General features: G+C 40.9%; 1 protein-coding gene across 2 annotated transcripts in view; it reads right to left on the bottom strand.

Moving 5' to 3' along the window:
• Positions 1-20,593, bottom strand: part of PCSK5 (proprotein convertase subtilisin/kexin type 5) — a 470,036-nt gene that overhangs the window by 307,568 nt on the left and 141,875 nt on the right. For both annotated transcript variants that reach the window (XM_075598528.1, XM_075598537.1), the window contains exons 4-5: positions 14,692-14,835; positions 9,740-9,816 (exon numbers count right to left, since the gene is read on the bottom strand). In XM_075598528.1, the coding sequence (XP_075454643.1) occupies positions 9,740-9,816; positions 14,692-14,835 (221 nt within the window). The remainder of the gene's footprint in view (positions 1-9,739; positions 9,817-14,691; positions 14,836-20,593) is intronic.

The raw sequence follows: 20,593 nt of genomic DNA, 5'->3' as shown, positions 1-20,593 counted from the left end.
GTGCCGGGCACGTGCCAAAGCAGCGGAAGAGCGCCCTCCGATTGGGGCGCTCTCCCTACCGCTGCCGGGTCCGCCGGGTCCCCCGGAACCCCCTGCCGCCGTCCCGCGATCGCGGGACACCAGGGCTCCCTCGGGGAGCCCTGGACGTGCGTGCAGGGGGCGCTGACACCCGATGACGCGTGACCGCGCATCGGTGACGCGCGGCACGCCGAGGGAGTGGGGCTAGCAAGCCGGGGCATCCCCCGGCTTGCGGAACTAGCCCTGCTAGGATAAAGTGTGTCGGTAGTGTATATATTAGTAATTACAGGGTAATAAATCTGCGTACATCAAAACAGTGGAATAGGTGCATTTAGTGTGTTTCACACAAGTTACCACTCAGCAACTGTTGTCAGAAGAGTCTGCAGCTTGCTTCTCTCAGCGGGGGCGCTACGTTGGTTCAGGAGCAGGATTAATGTCCGAAACCCCTCATCCAGCAGTACATCGCTCCCAAGGGGATTTCCCTTTACAGCAACCACGCTCCGTTGCAGGTATTGGTGCTTGGTGGGACCGCTCGCGCTTCCAAGCCGTCTGGTGCAGCTCGTGTAGCTCAGCGAGCAGATCCACTGTACGGGGGTGAGACCTCAGCTCGGCAAGGGTACACTCGGCGTGCCACGTTGTCGCTCCGTCACGGGATACTGCGTGATGACGTCACAGTCTCCGCAGCAGCGAGGGAACCGGCAGGGAGGCAGTCAAAGTCTCTCAAAGTCTCTCATATGCCCAAAATTACCACCGGGAGTAATACTAGCAGGGTGAAGCCAATGGAGGCAATGGCAATATTAAGGCACTAGATAAAAATCATCCAACATGTTTCGTAGAATAAACTACTTCTTCAGGGAATTAAAACATAATATTGCAACACTCAGGACCAGGTGCTGCATAAATGCCCTGGCCCTGATTGGTGGGTAGGACTGCAACATAACATTTGCAACATAACAAGGCTACAGGGAGAGGTCACAGACCAAGTTGCAACAATTCTCCACTTAACAGGCCACTTAACCTTCAGGATTCCCTGAAGAAGTGGACTTAAAAATTTCTCATTCTGTGCGGTCGAACACGTCCCCTCTTACATTAGGGGAGGCGATAGATTGAACCGACTTAATAAAAAGGAGATGTCATGGATATTTTCCTTGAATACTTTGCAGCCTCACGGCCTAAATGTTGAATGGGAACTGAAACATTTTCTTGGAGATTAATTTATGCATAAAGTATATGTACATATTTATCATATGTTTCCTTCTCTTTCCCTTCCCCCCTTCCCCTCCCCCCCTCCCCCCCTCCCCCCCCCCAGCTTTCTCCTCCCCTCTCCCCACTCACCCCCCACCCCCACCCACCCCCCCCCCATACCCTTCCCCTCCCTTCTTACCCCTTCCTCACCTCACCCCCACCCACCCCCTCACTACCCCTTTCCCCCCCCCCCCTTTTCATTTGGTTTCATAATTATTCCTTTGTTAATATATTTCATTGTATTTTATTGTTCCATTGTCAAGACAATTATTATTTAAACAGTAATACCAACAAGTTATTCGTGAACGACAGCTCTCTTAATTTTCTCTTGCAAAGATTAAATAATCAGGAGTCCGGGTGATTTCATAATATAATGGTTGTATTTCATCAAAAACTTTATTTACATTTGTGCTTTTTGTTTTTTTTTCTTTTAATGTACATGGTTTTAGTTCTCATGACCAATATACCAGTGATTTTGGTTAAACATGCATTGTATTGTATATGTTTTTTTCTTGCCACGCATATAGATTGGTCATTTTTAACCCCAGTTAGGTTTTTAACTCTACATGCCATTATTAGCAATGTCAGGATGTACACCTGTTACCCATTTGTTTGGGGCTTGACCACAGGTGTTGTAACTTGCATCTGCTATATATGCCTCATGTTTTTACAAACGGATCACTCTTTTGACAAAGGCCTGACGGGCCGAAACGCGTCAAGAGGATCCGTTTGCACTTTGTTCTATTAAAGCTTCATGTTTCACTGATCAGCCTTCTCTGAAGTTTTGTTCCACGGCTGTGCGGCGTACTGACCTCTCTAGGGAGGATTTCTAGTAACAGATCTACAACAAGTTAAACAACAACAAAAATAAACCGGCGCCTGAAAAATATATAATCCGTGGAAAAAAAATAATATATATATATATATATATATATATATATATATATAAAATAAACTCTGACTAAATAGTCAAGTCCTGAATGTTCAATTTAGGTCCAGAGGGATCTTGAGTGATGTCTCACAAGACAGGGCAGATGACAAATCAGCAAGGTACACACAACAAGGTGAACACCAAGTGGCTCCCTCCATGTCAGGCTATAAGAAGAGACACCGTGGTGTATTCCCAGTGTCAGGGCTCTGCCACCAAGCTCACCCCCGCTCCGAGCTCAGACCCGCTGATCTCGTCGCTCTGTCTTCTGGGTTAGGGGGGATTCTGATATCTCCTGTGTGAAACTTGAAAGTCAGATCTGCTTCAGCGAGGTCAATCAGTTTTACTTCTGGTCTCAGGGCTTCTCTGGTGAATCCAGGCCACGGCTGTAGTGAGGAGTAGATGCAGAATGTATAGATAGAATAATAGATTCTGCATCTACTCCTCACTACAGCCGTGGCCTGGATTTAACAGAGAAGCCCTGAGACCAGAAGTAAAACTGATTGACCTCATTGACATAAAGGCATACTCAATGCTTGTCTTCACAAACATCAGCGCTAGTAAGGTGATAGTAGCAGTAGTTCGCTACCACTAAACTAACCACCCTCCCCTTGTACTGCCTTAATAGCTCCTAAGAGATTAAGTAATAATCCCAGAAGAACAGGCCATTACTGGCCAATAATGCCCTGATCTAAGGGGCTAATTACTATTATAGGCTAAATGTAGGCTTATTTTATATTTTTAAAATTTTTCATAAAAAAGATACCCTTTTGTAGTCATATTGATTTTTATCAGCATGATTGTCTACATTCTTTTGCTTTTACTACAAGTTCGCGCCACTTTATTAAGAGGAAATTTTACATACACACAGCCCCCTCTATACATACACACACACACTGCTGCCCCGTCCTCTATACACACAAACACACCCTGCAACCCTCCTTCTATATACACAAACACACCCTGCAGTCCCCTCTACACTCTGCAGCCCCCTCCTCTACACTCAACAAAACACACAAATACACACGGCAGCCCACTGTAAACCCACAAAACTGCAGACACACACCAAAACACACTCTGCAGCCCTCCTCACCCTCTACATCCACTACACTCACACATACACACACTACAGCAACCCTCTACACCCACAAAACACACTGCAGACACACACACACCAACAAAACAAACGGTCACCCCCCATCTACATCCACAAAACACACACCAGCAGCCCCCCCCCTACACACACTTTAGCCCCCTGTAAACCCACATACTGCAGACACACACACACACACAAAACACTGCACCTCCCCCTCCCCTTCTCCACCCACAAAACACACACTGAAAAAACACACTGCAGCCCCCCTCTGCACCCACAAAACACACACTGCAGACACACACACACACTACAGCTCCCCTCTACACCCACAAAACACATTGCAGACACATACACCAACAAAACAAACTGCCATCCCCCATCCACATCCACAAAACACACACCAGCAGCCCCCACTCTACACCCCCCCTATAAACCTACATACTGCAGACACACACAAACAAAATACTCTGCACCCTCCTCCACCCACAAAACACACACTGAAGACACACACACACTGCAGCCCCTCCCCCTCTACACCCACAAAACACACACACAGCAGACACACACCAACAAATGGAAACAAAAGAAACAGCGCACAACGCCAAATAGTGAAGCAAGTAATGCTATATATTAGTAATTACAGGGTAATAAGTCGAACACGTCCCCTCTTACATTAGGGGAGGCGATAGATTGAACCGACTTAATAAAAAGGAGATGTCATGGATATTTTCCTTGAATACTTTGCAGCCTCACGGCCTAAATGTTGAATGGGAACTGAAACATTTTCTTGGAGATTAATTTATGCATAAAGTATATGTACATATTTATCATATGTTTCCTTCTCTTTCCCTTCCCCCCTTCCCCTCCCCCCCTCCCCCCCCCCCCAGCTTTCTCCTCCCCTCTCCCCACTCACCCCCCACCCCCACCCACCCCCCCCCCATACCCTTCCCCTCCCTTCTTACCCCTTCCTCACCTCACCCCCACCCACCCCCTCACTACCCCTTTCCCCCCCCCCCCTTTTCATTTGGTTTCATAATTATTCCTTTGTTAATATATTTCATTGTATTTTATTGTTCAATTGTCAAGACAATTATTATTTAAACAGTAATACCAACAAGTTATTCGTGAACGACAGCTCTCTTAATTTTCTCTTGCAAAGATTAAATAATCAGGAGTCCGGGTGATCTCATAATATAATGGTTGTATTTCATCAAAAACTTTATTTACATTTGTGCTTTTTGTTTTTTTTCTTTTAATGTACATGGTTTTAGTTCTCATGACCAATATACCAGTGATTTTGGTTAAACATGCATTGTATTGTATATGTTTTTTTCTTGCCACGCATATAGATTGGTCATTTTTAACCCCAGTTAGGTTTTTAACTCTACATGCCATTATTAGCAATGTCAGGATGTACACCTGTTACCCATTTGTTTGGGGCTTGACCACAGGTGTTGTAACTTGCATCTGCTATATATGCCTCATGTTTTTACAAACGGATCACTCTTTTGACAAAGGCCTGACGGGCCGAAACGCGTCAAGAGGATCCGTTTGCACTTTGTTCTATTAAAGCTTCATGTTTCACTGATCAGCCTTCTCTGAAGTTTTGTTCCACGGCTGTGCGGCGTACTGACCTCTCTAGGGAGGATTTCTAGTGTTCTGGTGCCTGCTGCCTGCACGCCGGGCTGTGTATGGTGTATCTGGGTCTCCCCGCTGCATCCGGAAGTACCGGCACTGCCGCCGGTCAGGTGACCACCCACCGCGAACGAGCGGGTGCAGGGTTGGCGGCGGAAGAGAGTGCTGGCAACGTGAGAAGATCTTCCCATCATTCCAGCAAGAGACATCGCAGACAGAGGGACACACAGCATTGTTCATGCAGGAAGACAGACGGGCCACTTCATCACGTCCCCCAGTGCAACTGTAAGTTATTTCCCTTCAAGTCTTTCTCCAACTTCATTGTGCTTACAGCTAGCCAGTTGTAGAGAATTACACATATTCCAACACACACTGGGGGATAGTGGCACCCTTCAATCAGATTCATTGTTAAAACACCATTCCACAGCTGCAGCTACATTTTCTGAGCGCCTGGTGGGTTAACTGGCTGTTTACCCGTTTTTCACATTGTTGTAGATCTGTATCAGTCTTCATTTCCAGGCAGCCTACCTTTGTATAGGTGTTTTTAGTAATCACTTTAGTGTTATATTTCACTTATTTGTTTATTAGCATTAGCGCTATATACACGTTATTTTTGTATTTTTATGTCAATGAGGCTATAATGGGATGAATATTTTATATAATGTGTGCGTGCGTTACTTACTTTTTCCACCTTATTTATGCAGGTCTTAGGGTCTACTTGGTTACCTAAACCAGGGGTGCGCAAACCTTTGTCTGCGCCCCCCTGCCTGATCTACCCCCTGCTCGCGCCACTCCTTGCCTTGCTTTCAGCGTCAAATGATGTTGCGTTGCCATGGCGACATGTCGCCGAAGACAAGGTAAGGAAAGTTGCAGACGCCTCACGCTATCCCCCGGCATTTCATTTCAATGCCATGGGGAAGAGCGCGGGGCCTCTGCAACTGCCGCGCCCCCCCCCCCCCCCTGGAAAATCTTGTGCCCCCCAGTTTGCGCACCCTGACCTATAACACAGCCATGATAAAAGTAACTTTAGAGACCTTTTTGCCACTATGAGCTGGGTGAACAAAATGTATTGAAAAAATAAAGTGGAGGTCTGCAACCCAGTTATCACAGCTCTTCAGACTTCATTGAATAGCACGTGCACAAGCAACGTGCCAAAAATTACTAAATTACATGCTAATTGTAATGTCAGCTAAGGTTCCTTCACTCTTATATTAGCAATGTGTATTCAAACACACTCCCCCCCCCCCCCCAAAACAAACAAAACACCATCTACCCATTTTACCACATTATCTAAGTATAAGTATTTCCAGCTTTTATAAACTCCATGATGGAATGTTCTGTGTTTGGAAGAAGAAGAAGAAGAAGAAGAAGAAGAAGAAGAAAAAAAAAGGAAAAAAAGAAACCACAGAAAGAACATTAGCAATCTCAGCTGGGGTCAATTCCATAAAACTCTGTCTTCCATATGTGGTCCTGAAATATTAGGAATAATGAGATCCAGAAGTTCCGGAAAACAATGTTTACTGGTAATGCCTATAAGGGATTACTAGCTATGGTCAGCATTACACATAGCAGATATACTGAGGCTAGATGCTTTACATAGCAGGAATTACTTCATCCACAGCTGACTGCTGTCTTCAATTGAGCAGAGTAAAATTCCAGTATATGCCTGTACCATTGACAAGATCTGTGTTTTTGTTGCCAAGTTGTAGGAAACCAGAGTAACCTTTTGGCAGGATAGCGAAATACCGTAGTAGTTAAAGGAATCATCGTCACACCCAGTATTATAGCATATGGCCCAAAGTGATTTACCTAGTTTTGTAACCATACATTTTTTTAAAGTATATTTTGAAGCAGAGATATTTCAAAACAGAATGATTGTGGAAAGATTCATGTAATAGTTAGTACATGGCTCTCTGTGGCTTCTATTAGGACACATACATCTCTGCAGAAGAACCGCTTCCGTTGAAATGAACAGGAAAAACTAGCAATCAGATCTGTGTCTGAGTCAGTCAACCGAGACACCTGCTTACATCTGCAGGGCTAATGCTACAGCTCCGTTTCCTATACTGTAATTAAGAATACATTTTTTAAAAGCTGTACGTTAGGTAACCTTATTTAACCTGCTACTAAAGTGTATGCTGGTCGGTCTTTCTCACCTTACGGCTAACTTCAGTGATTTATTGAGAAGATGTTTAACTGGGGTTTTGGAATGGAGACAAGTGTCACATTAGCCATGCATTTAATTTCAACCTGCTTTATTGCCCAGATGTTCTGGGAACAGCTCACTAATGTCCCACATCATCACGCAAACACAGCACTCAGTATGCAATGAAACTTTAAATTAGCAGGTTGACTCTGCCAAAGAAACATTTCCAGCTATGCAGAACAGTGCCATGACTAGTGATAAATGACACATGCTTTTTTGTTCATGGATTGATAGCATTAGTATAATAGCGGTTTACTTTCAAATCACCGCTTTTGATGCTCAAACATGTTGAAGAGCTTCAGATCTGAATATAATGAAGATTTCGGACATTTGCACATATGTTAGCGACATTCCTGTGACCTTAAATTGATTTTTGTACCCATTTTGAAAAGATATCCTGAAGTTCGAGGAATCAGTGATGTGTAAAAGACCAGTTTTCCTATTAAGTCAATCACGTTGTGTCTGCTGCAGCAGTTCACCTGTGGAGTTCAATTCCCCTTCTGAAGTATGAAATCAAGGGTATTCCAAGAAACAAAACTTATTTAGCCTGTTCGCTGTGTAAAGAATTGAACTGTAAAGCATATCGATTGAATCTCAGCGTACTATCAAGTCTGCTAAATTACCACCTCGAGATTTCTGGATTTACGTTTGACATTCTTTACGATGGGTGAATTTTGCAAAATGTTCTAATTTGTTTGCTATAAAAAAGAAGCACAAACTTTCCCAAATGTACTCCTTATTTACAGGAAATGCTTTGGAGGCTTGTGATTAAACCTGGACATATGGTTTAGTTATTTTATAATAACACAGTAAGTATACATGCATGAGAGACATATGCGTTGTAGTCGACACTTCAAAGATGCTGGGAATTATTCTGTCCTTAGAAGCACAAGCATATGTGCAATTAAAAGTGACAAAGTGTGGGTTAATGCCGACTACTGTCACGATTAAAAACTGTACGTAATTGATTATTTGCACACGTGCACACCATATCGAAATGCTTTTGGGCTCTTTCACAAATGCTATGTACATGGATTAAAGTGAGTGTGACGGTAGGGGTAATTATGGCTGCTGTTAATAAAGGTTAAGTCTGCCATTTCCCCTTCTTGTCAGTAATACATTGGTATTGTATTATATGTTTTGTATAAACGTATGGTATGTCTTTGCTTGGTTCCAGCACTTCAGGAATCAGGGGTTAATATGTTTGCTGGAGAATTGTTGCAACTTGGTCTGTGACCTCTCCCTGCAGCCTTGTTATGTTGCAAATGTTATGTTGCAGTCCTACCCACCAATCAGGGCCAGGGCATTTATGCAGCACCTGGTCCTGAGTGTTGCAATATTATGTTTTAAGTGTATAAAAAGGTGGGGAGGGAGACCCCTGGAAGACAGAGCCTGTAGAGAGTTACAGAGGTGGGTCTGTGACAGTGAGAAACTGCAGTGTTCACTCCAGTGCTAGTCTCAGACCTTAAAACCAGTCCTGTAGACACTGGGCTTGAAGAGAGAGCAGGGGAAATCTCTGCAAGGGGTCCCTGCAACTAGATATGCAGGGGTATCCCCCAGTTGGGTATGTGTGATTTTTGTGTGTTTTGTATAGTTGTGGATATACTTTTCCAATAAATTAATTTGATAAACTCTCTTGTTCTGTCTGGCTATATTGATCCCTGGTATTAGTCCTGGTGTCCAGTGACAGTGCTCACTGTACTTTCTAAATACAATCACATAAAAGTTATACCATTGTGAAACTTCAAGGAGGCAAATGAGAGCCACGTAAATTGATACTCTCCTATTCCAAACTTAAAGAGCATGAATCATGGCACATGATGACAGAGAAGAACCTTTTAGCCCACCTGATTTTGCATGTTTAGCCTTCTTACCATAAAGTCAGTGACAATAACACATATTATCTCTAGTTCTATAGATTCAATGCATTATAAACTGCCTCAAACATTTCTAAATGTCTTTGGTTGGCCAATTGGCTAAAGTATATCTACAAAGGCAATGATTTTATCTTTCAAAAAAGATATTTAGGTACAGACCAGCAGTTGAGTTTTTGTTTGCATATATTCATGTAGCTATTTATTGTTTACATACTTTCATTCAATTTCATTGCCTGAAAAGGGCAAATTAAAAGAGCAAACCAAGCGGGCGTTTATTTTTTTTACATCGCATTGAACCAGGAGGTCTCCAGAGCTAAATCCCATTAATACGTAGGGCGTGCCTGTATCTCTTGCAAGTTTAAAGCTTCAACGTCACATGGACCAATAGGAAGCCGCATCGGATGATGTCATGGCTTCCTATTGTCCGGCAGGATGAGAGAGCTTTGAAAAGCGGCTGTTATGTGAACCCCAGCTAGTTAGCCTTGGAGGCTACCGCCACCCCCTATCTCCAGAAGCAAGGGGTCCTCGGAGCTGAAATTAATGGGGTTTAAGAAGCTGCAGAAAAAAACACAACCAATCAAATATTTACCATTGTCTAATTTGTTTATACCCAAACGTCATCTTTCAGGTGTAATTATACTCAAGGTCTTTCCTATATCTGCATGGGGTTTATTCATTTGAAATATACTCAGAAAAAGTATAATCTTTTTTCACATATCATTGTCATGCCTTACTTGTTTTCATTGCTCGCGTCATATCGAGGCATGGGGTCAAAGTCATTGCCATTTATGTCAGTGCTGGCCTGAGCATCCTACACCCCAAAAAAAAGAGAAAGGAAGAATGAGTCAAAGTTTAATGAATTAGCCATCAGCTCATGTGGCTCATACAAATATAAAAAGGTTCCACTGAGCAACTAATTAGGTTAGCTGACGTTCTTGTATAAATGTTGACATAGATTGAAAAAAAATAAAAAATCTTTGCAGGTTGTAATACAATTATCCCTTTATTTGTGATGAAGGTCTCATATTAGGACGGTATGTCATCTGGTAAACATATGTACAAATACCTTTGTGTTGTATGCTGATGGTTATAATACATTTTAATGGGCCAACTATACATTTCATCATAGGTTTAAAAGTGTGTACAGAGCTTCTGAAATCTCACACAGGTCTCTTTCAGAGCATTGAAGCACGTAACATTTGACAGAATCTTTCTAAAGAAATCAATTGCAGTGATAAGTTATTTGATATAAATATTATAAATGCAACCTAACTATGCACATTACATACTTTGCCTTTATCCTACATTCATATCTACACAATATTTTTGGACCAAAAGAGTTGACAGCTCATTTGCAACTTAAGTCAAAACCTTTTCATAATTGCTCACAATTCCCACCGCCTCTCCCCCCTCCCCACCCCCCGTGCAATTCTCAATTGGATAAGTCGTAGAATGAAATAATTTCCCCTTACACATTAAAGCAGCATTCTCTATTACATGGCAACTTTTTAGTTTAGGGTTTATGAAAACACACTCATTAAAATCTGACAAATTTACTGTAGCCAAAAGCTGCATATCTTTCTCTGAACCACATGTTGACCTTAGGAAGGGTTCCTAGAATCCATTAATTATAAACTCAACTGTGTAGGGATTTCTTTGGGGTTAATTTGTTAGCATTTTTGTTTATGATGTCATGTTATTTGTATGTGACTGTTTCACCGCCTATTACATTTGTCGAGTGGAACATCTTGGCTTCTTTTATATAACCAATAAACAAAGAATGAAATCACTGTGCTGGAGCTGCAATGCATTGCAAATCAATTCAGGTCCCTCTGGCAGAGAAGGGACTTGTATGTATTATTTACTAATACATGCCCCAAGAAATACCATTGACATTTTGCATGGATTTGCTTAAAGGGGCAGTCCCTCCAAGGACAGAATTGAACTAATAGCAGTGGCATGTTTAATGGGTTAAATATAGGTGACTGATTAGACACATAGGTATTGTCAAAATATTTTTATATTTGAACGAGGCTCACTTGGCCCTGTGTTTGGGTTTTGATTTTAGGTGGGGTTTTGCCTAAAGTTAATTGGTTGTAGATCATGGTGGAATCTGTGAATTTGATTGTTTGAACATACATGTAGAAAAAAGTGAAATATATATATAAATATATATACAGTATATATACAGTATATATATACACACACACACATAAAGTTTAATTAAATATTAATTTGTTACATAGAATTCCACTGGTGTTTAGCAACATAAATGTTTTAATATATATTTATTTAAATATATTTCCCTCTATTTGTTTAATCTGTATTAATAAATGAATAATATAAATCCCACCTGGGGTTGGGACCATTCCGAACACCATGCATTTGCGGAGGATTGCATTTTTTTGTCCCACTCGCCCCTCTCTAGTAACTAAATGCTTTGGTACAGTATGTTTACCTTCTTTACCTAGCCTACTTTTAGATAACCATGTTTAAACTGGGGCATATACAGGTTAGTTGCTGAACCAGACTTTATTTCTTATGTTGTTTTGTTTAAACGAATTATACTACAGTGATTAGCCAAATAAATCAAAGGAAAGGATAATAATTACCAAATAAGTTTAGAGTTACACGTTCATTTTTCCACATGAAGCAAGTAAGTAAAAATGTACTTTAAGGATTATTGAATTGTATTTTTATTTATGTGTATGAAGCTCTTTACATGCAGTAGATGCAATAAAATACTGAATAATGGGAGATAATATAATTAGAGATAATTGCATAATAAAGTACATAAAAGTGAACATCAGGGGGGGAAGGAGTTCCTGCCCTGAGATCTAACAACCTAAACAGTGTATTGAGACACATACAGAGAGAAAAAGGTGCTCATTACATTTTAGACGGTTAGGTTAAGAGTGTATTATGCAGTGAGTCATGTGACCATTTTACAACATTGCGGAGCTACTGCCTACTAAAAGGTGACTTTTCGAGCAGGTCTTGAAGATGGGGAGACAAGGAGCTTGATTAAATCTTTCTAAAGGGGCCAACTCCATTGAAACGTTATGTTATGTGGGACTGGCACCTTTTTGATGGAAGCAGTATGTGGTTTGTTGACATTGTAATTGGTTATGCAAAGTGATTTGTGTAAATGTAGTTATAATAATCATGTTAAAACAGCAATCCAGTAGAAATAAAGCGAGTTCCTTTTATGATGCAGATTTGCTCCCCAGCTGAAGATGGAGGGAGTCTACAGTACTGTATGTACTACTGTTTCCCAGTTGCAAAACTGGGTAAATCAATGTAAAAACAGCACACAGACTAAATATATATATATATATATATATATATATATATATATATATATACACAGTTGTTGACAAATCACCCAAAAATCTACTCGCCACCTAGTCCCGCCCCCAATCCCGCCCTGCTTGGGCGGCCATGAGGAGGTCGCCACGGGGTCAAATCCAGTCGCCACGGGCCTGTAGTTGACTGGATTTGTCGAACACTGTGTATATATATATATATATATATATACCCCAGTTTAAACATGGTTATCTACTAAAAGTAGGTTCAGTAAAGAAGGTAAACATACTGTACCAAAGCATTTAGTTACTGGAGAGGGGCAAGTGGGACAAAAAAATGCTATCCTCTGCAAATTATATATCTATATATATGTATATATATATATATCTATATCTATATCTATGTATGTATCAAAGAAAAGGAATCCCATTAAAGCAGAGTTTCTCTTCTTATGCTAGTGCTAGTTTTTTGACCACAGGAGTAATTTCACAAAGTCTCCAGACCACAAAATGAGTGCAAAACCAGTATAAAAATACTACAAATTATATTGGCTATTCATAAACTGATGTATTTTAGCAGATTGAGCATATAAGCAATATTCCTTATGAATAGAAGGGTGAGAACTATTACCTTAGAATAGATAACAGCCATACTTGCCTTGTTTGAGTGAGGGGAGTTCTGTATTGAGTACGTGTCTGTAATTATGAGACATGGGATCTTCTACAAAGTGCAATATCCTCACTATTGATCAAAAAGCCCTACTGATGTCAACACTATTGCACTTTTTGGAATAAGGGTAATTGTAGCGCTTCACAAACCAAAGTTTCTGAATGTCTCTCTGCTATATCATCCTGGATGGCCCTCCGCTGCCTTAAACTCAACATGGCTAAAACAGAGCTCCTCATACTTCCTCCCAAACCTGGCCCTACTACCTCCTTCCACATTACTGTTGGAACTACGATCATTTACCCAGTAGCCCAAGCACTCTGCCTAGGGGTCACACTCAACTCCTCTCTCACATTCGCCCCTCACATTCAAAACATTTCTAAAACTTGTTGCTTTTTCCTCCGCAATATAACAAAGATACGCCCTTTCCTCTGTTGCTCGACTGCTAAAACGCTGACTCAGGCCCTCATTCTCTCCCGTCTTGATTACTGTAACCTCCTGCTGTCCGGCCTTCCTGCCTCTCACCTATCTCCCCTACAATCTATCCTAAATGCTGCTGCCAGAATCACTCTACTCTTTCCTAGATCTGTCTCAGCATCTCCCCTCATGAAATCCCTCTCCTGGCTTCCGATCAAATCCCGCATCTCACACTCCATTCTTCTCCTCACTTTTAAAGCTTTACACTCTTCTGCCCCTCCTTACATCTCAGCCTTAATTTCTCGTTATGCACCATTCAGACTCTTGCGTTCTTCTCAAGGATGTCTTCTTTCTACCCCCTTTGTATCTAAAGCCCTCTTCCGCCTTAAACCTTTTTCACTGACTGCCCCACACCTCTGGAATGCCCTTCCCCTCAGTACCCGACTAGCACCCTCTCTATCCACCTTTAAGACCCACCTTAAGACACACTTGCTTAAAGAAGCATATGAATAGCACTGTGGATATTCTGAACACATGATACATAAAGCTTGGCCCTCTGCAGACGCACTTACCAGAACTCCCTCCTACTGTCTCTGTACGTTTCTCCCTACCTACCAATTAGACTGTAAGCTCCTCGGGGCAGGGACTCCTCTTCCTTAATGTTACTTTTATGTCTAAAGCACTTATTCCCATGATCTGTTATTTATATTATCTGTTATTTATTTGATTACCACATGTATTACTACTGTGAAGCGCTATGTACATTAATGGCGCCATATAAAGACATACAATACAATTGAGGCTGGCAGATATTTGAAGTAGACAAGATAGTCACAAAATGTAGGAGTGGCTTATGGCAAATGTCCTTGTAAGAAAGGATGATGTCCATATTTCGCAGACTAACTGAAGTTGCTGGTTTTAAAATCACAATTTTTTTTATTTATTATTTATTTAGTCAATATGCCCAGGATTTCATGTAACAGTGTGCACTTCACTTTTTTTTTTTAAATGTATTTCCCTCTTCTAAAGAGAAGATAAAAGACGAACACTTAAAAAAAAAAAAAAAAAGATTATTGTATAAGTGATATAAAATCCAACCTAAAGCTTCAAAAATCATTATGTGCACAATTTTTTATATTTCAAGCAGAAACACCCACAACCTTCATCTCAGAGAAAATGTATGCCTTTCACACTATTGCCTTATCTCTTACTCTCTGATCATCCTCCTCCAATCCTCTAAAAATAGCCAAGAAGTCCCTCTGCAATGCGCCTTGCGTATATTGTTTCACAAACTTACATAATTCTGCATCAAGTCAGGGTGGTTTCTTTCAATGCCGTCATCCAGGATGGTAACCACAACGTTTTTTCCCGTGTAGCCTCTCTTCCAAGCGCCCACGATATTCATGTCTGACTGACAGTGATGAGCATGGTCATTGCAGTGCTGCAGATAAAAGAGACATTGTAATGTAGGTGCTGAGGAATATTTGGTCTTTTAACAATCTAAGACCTAAACAATATTATACTTTAAACGCACATACCATCTACTTTTTTTTTTTGTGTCACCTTTTATGGGACAATTGGTAATATGTAGAGATGGGCAAAAAAAATGGCTGGATTTGGATCGGCCGCGGTTCGGGCGGTTCCATTGGTCCGTGTATTTCCGCAAATCAATCTCAAAAAAGGACGATTCGTCTTTTTCTGATTTTTGTTTTACAGCTGACAATTCACACGGCGGATTCCCGCAATCCGCTGGTGGATTTTAGAAATCCAATCCGCGGATTCAGCAATCTGTGCGGATTCCGCAGATTGGATTCTTAAAATCCACTGGCTAATTGCAGAAATCCGCGGAGAGAATTGGTAAAATCTCCCGGAGGATTGTATCCGATGTCTTTTTTTTGAAAATTAATCTGCGCGGATTGAAACTGGAATAATCCGCCGACGGATTTTACACCGCAGAACGGATTTGGAATGGAAAGCTCGGGAAATTCCGCAAAAGGGATTTGGACAGTTTCCCCCATCTCAAGTGATATGGTGATAATATGTAATATCACTTTGCTTCCTAGTCACTTTATTTTAAGATACACGGGGCAGGGAATGGTACCTGGAAAATGATAAGTGTAGCAGTGAGTACACTGCAGTGCTTTTTAAGGGAAATGTCATAAGTTCTGACACTCAGTGAGGATTTATCAGGGTTCCAATGCATAAATGACTAACTTGGGGTCTATTTATTAAAATCCCCCAGGGAAACCCCCATGCAAATTACAGTGTCCTAATTATAAATGAAAACGAATTCCGTTAAAAAGAAACTGGAGTTTTTCATTGCCCCAGTAGACTTTAGTTAATACCCAATTAGACTTAAATCTTAACGGTATCCATTAATACATTTAATCAAAACCAGAAATATCTACAGTAATTAAACATAAAGTAATAAAAAAATGACATACAATAACACTCAAAGTGCATTCCTTCAAGGTCTGTTGTCGGTATTTCACACTGTTCTCCACTGATGCAGAATAGTGGTAGAAATATTATTTGGCATGTGTGAACATAGGTGATATAAACCATTTAAAGTCAGAGTAGCTCTGGTCTTTCTTTTGCCGACCATAGAATATGTAGGGCATCTGTATGAGCCCAACACAAGGGCGAGGAGAATGCCAGAGAAGGATGCTTGTTTAAAGCAGCAGTCTGCGCTGATTACCAGTTTGGGGGCAGATTCTTTTTATATTTAATTTAAAAAAAAAAATCTCATCTTGTCCTTTCAGGGCATGTTTTTATTTTTACATTTCCAATATTTTCTTCAGGAGATGTGAAACGATAGACATGTTGAGTGTCCAAGAGGTCAAAATGGAGGTGTCCCCAGAGTGTGTCCTCAGATGCTAGTGATTGAAAAAGCAATGATTTTGAACACTAAAAAAAAAAATATTAGTGTTATACAAGTTAAACTCAAACAGGCTTGTAGGGGGATTGCTGGTTAAAGGTAAGCAGGGAAAGAGAGCAACTTTATGGTATTAGTAGTTGATGGATCAGGTGCAATTTGTAATCTTGGCTGCAGCAAGGACAATAGAAAATCTGGAGTGGAATCACCACCTTCCCCATGAGATCAGTACAGGCATTATTAGCCTTCCAGATAAATGTATGTTGGAGTCAAAATGTGATCCCTACCCATACATTTTAAGCAATAATAATAGTTTCAGTTGCTATATTGTTACATTGATTTATTATTCATGGCTTTGTGTAACAATTATTTCATACAGTTCTGTATTTATATGTTTCATAAAGTTTGCTGTTGTCAAATTGCAGATCCTGCAGTAATAATAACAGACTCATTATCAAATAAAGCAGGAAACTACAAAGCATGCATACTTTGCTTCTCCCTCCCGTTGTTGCAGTACTCTTATGTGTAAATAAATTGGTACAATTTAGCTCATTTGGTTGAGTTGGTCTCTACGGGAGATGCAATTTGAAACCCCTACATACACAATATCGTCATATTATCTGGGTTTTTAATATTGCATACTAGTTGTACTTCTCAATGGTAGCATAGGCAAAAACATGTTGCTTAGCTGACTATTCTTGTGGATGTGAATTACCCTTTATGAGATGTCTGTAAACTTTATATCTCATAACCGTATATATTATTGTAGCTAGCTTCTGGTGTGCGTTACACCTTAGACTTTGTCTATATACCAGCCCAAAGGGAAAATGTTAATATTAAACTTCATAAGGTGGTCAAAAACATTTACAGTCTTATGAAAGGGTTACTTCATTAAGGAAATGAGTTTAAAACAAGTACAGATTAATGACTGAAGCTCCTTACAGATGGATCCCGTTTTATTATTCTAACCTAGGTGTCTTCCACACTACTCAGATAGCCCCCGCCTTGTGGACATACGCCCATATTGACTGAGCATTGCTATACCACAAAAGCATTCCAGCTCCGAAAGGTGTGTTATGGCATAGCACCACTTAGTAAATATGGACCATACTCAATAAAGAACATCTAATTTGTATGAAAAAAGTCAGAGAAGGGTAATCTTTTTAAAGCAGGATTTTATTTGCAGTACTACTGCTCCTTTCTAATCACGTCTAAGGCCCGGTCCCCAGTGGACACTGCAGCGCGCGCGAGAGCGTACGTGCCGCTCACCAGACGCTCACCTCTAGTCAGGCAGGCCCCAGTAGCTCCTTCTGTGTGCGCTCCCCTCTCATGGTGGCGCGTCCGCCGGCAGGGAAGACCAGAATTTTGTCTTCCCGTGCAGCCATGCAGTCATGTGCTCGGTGGGCAGCCAATGGAAGGGCAGATATGCCCCACCATGGCTACGCCCCCATTGTGGCCATGCCCCCTCACGCATCCCATAGCTCCCGTACAGACCGCAGGTCGCGGCTGTAATCTGTGCACGTGCCGCTAGGCGCGCGTGCAGCAGTGTGCACTGGGGCTGCAGCCTAAAGCACTTATTTGTAAGTCAGAAAAAACATGTCTATTACATTGATATCCACTGAAGAAGAAAAAACTAAAAACTAGGGATGTGGAAGCTGTTCTCAACTCTGACTATATTGCATGCGTTGTACAGTAATATGATATTAGTATTTCCCTCAATTAAGTAACATTTTAATTTTTGTTGTACAGTTAAATAAAATAGCACAACATGTTACTGTCGGAGGTCCAGGTTATTTAATTACTAGAGAAACAATAATAACTTACAGTAGAGAAATACACTATTATGATTATTATAGATATGATTGTTTATGAGCTTTCAAGTCACTTCTGCAGAAAAAAAAGGACAAATGAGTTATTGAAAGCTAGTACAACAGCTAGTTTGTATGGAAAACTATTGTATGAAACATTTGTATGTAACATACCTTCTGATATTTATTTCCATATTATTCCAATAAAAGGTAAAATAAGAAAACAATAGAAAAGCATGAAAAAAATAATCAAATACTGCTTAAAGTAGTTCCATTCCTCATCAAGAACAGTCTATGTTTAGTTGACGTTATTGATTGTATCAGGCAGTCTATTTGTCAATATTGGAAACTGTCACATTTCTCTCTTCATCCAAATAGGTCCCACTTGTTTTTTTTTTCTCTGCTTACAGGTTATGAAGACACATACAGTAGAAACATATCTGACCATTAAATGTTATAGTATTTTTGTAGAAGTACCAAAAGTCTGATCTCAGGCAACAGAGTGATACAGTATATGAGATCCAGCAAAAAGAATCTCTCCAGGGATTTCCAGAACCTGCCATGTTACAATTTAGTAGGGCTTCAAAAAGCCCAACAAACAGGGTGTGGGGGACTCTGAATATACACAGGGCTATTCATCAATGAATAGCAACCAAATTGTTCAAAGTGGTGGAAGGAGGAAGGTGAAAGGCTCACTTGAAGGCAGTGAGACAAAGTACGGCTGTGAGATGTTTAAATAAAGCCCATAATATCCTAATTTACTATTAAAAGAGTGTACTGCAAAGAAATCCTTGTTTTCACATGCGTATTAGGAAATAACCGACATTATTTTGTTTTGGTTTGATTTTATTTACAGACCACTACTGTATCTTGCTCAATGATTATTTCAAGTTCACCTTTATTTCTGTTATAGGTACAAAAGCACAGGATAGTAGTTTCAAACCAGACATGTTAACAATGTGACCATGCTGATTTGATACTGCAATGGTTTGTACAACACCCAATTAAACAAGTGTCACAGTAATGTTAAATCAACATAGCTAGGAGTAGTAGTGTGTAAGACCTTTGTTACTTACCATGGAATGCCTTTGGTGCATATTAACACAGCACTAAACGGTTAAAACATGCAGGATATGATACAAGAACAACCCAAAAACAAAACCGGCACTGAATAGAGGCATTGTGAAGAAACAAATGATAGGATCATTTCATCTCAAGTAAATCTGACAGACCAAAAAACAGACACACAATCAAAAAGTACTGTTATTTATATAACAAGAAGAAACTATTGAGCATTCACAATAAAGTTGGGAGATCTGTAAAATATTAAATTTACTGTAGTCCCTAAAACATTACAGACAAAATGTGATTGATAGAGACCAGGCTATTTCAGTGGAAAGCTGTTATTCTTCGTGTTAAGAAAAGCTAGGCAAGGCAAACACTCAGTTTCAATGTTTGAATTTTAACAACGTGACAGGATGAGATAAATTTGCAGGCTTCATTACACCACGTCATTATGTCAGCATGAAAGGCAATGACCCAGCAGGCAATGTACATCTGAAATGACCGAGTCACGCATGTTGATTGGGTGATATCCCACACGTGCATTACCAGATTACCTATATCTGGTGTGTTGAATTGGTGCAGACTATACTTCGATGACATTTGTTTCAGTGCATAAGGGCTAGTCCTCGAGGGGTTAAAGTCACTTTGTTTAAGAAAGCTGCAGTGCATTAAAGATCAATGAGTAAAAGAAGTTCAGATAAGCTTTTAGCTCCTTTGCTTTTGTCTCATGGCATCCTGCTAGGTCAAGAATCACCCTCAAGATGAGAAGATGACTGTGCTGCCTCATTGTGAAGGGGAGCGCTAGCGGCAACAAGTCTCAAATGCCATAGATCTAATCAGACATTTATTTGTTTACATAAACACAACTCTATTTGCATATGTAGCCCTGCTTCCTAGTGAATGCAGTACGCTACCAATGCTGTGTAGCTGTAGGCTCGCAGGGCCTAAGCCTCCGCCACGGAGAGCCTGAGGCAACTCGTACGAATATTGATAACCTTTACTTGATGCAGCGCCTCCACCTGCGACGGCTCCCAGCAGAGTGGGAGTTGTTCCTCGCAGGACACTAATATATATATACCACTCCACACACACAGCATGTAAAATAACCAATGACTTTACTACCGCAACCATAACCTTGCATATAATCAACGGGTGTCCCTCCCTATAGGAGACACTATACTACGGCGTCTCGCAGGACGCGACCCCTTCACCGTATACTCCCACACCGTGTCCAGTACCCACACTCAGTGTTCCCCCACCCTCAAGTGAGATATGTGTGTGTGACTGCGCAGCCACTATGTCCTGATGTAGATATATCGTATAGTTGGTGCACTTGATGGGGTTACCTGCCGAGCGCTCCAGCGCCCGGGCCTCCCAAGGAACTTCACAAAGGATCAGACGACGGATGAAGTCCAGAACTACCTTCCAGGGCGATCTCACCCGGTCGGCTG

Source organism: Ascaphus truei, chromosome 1 (assembly GCF_040206685.1).
Source record: "Ascaphus truei isolate aAscTru1 chromosome 1, aAscTru1.hap1, whole genome shotgun sequence".
NCBI lineage: Eukaryota > Metazoa > Chordata > Amphibia > Anura > Ascaphidae > Ascaphus > Ascaphus truei.
The sequence above is the reverse complement of the archived record's forward strand: the minus strand, read 5'-3'. Positions and strand labels throughout refer to the sequence as shown.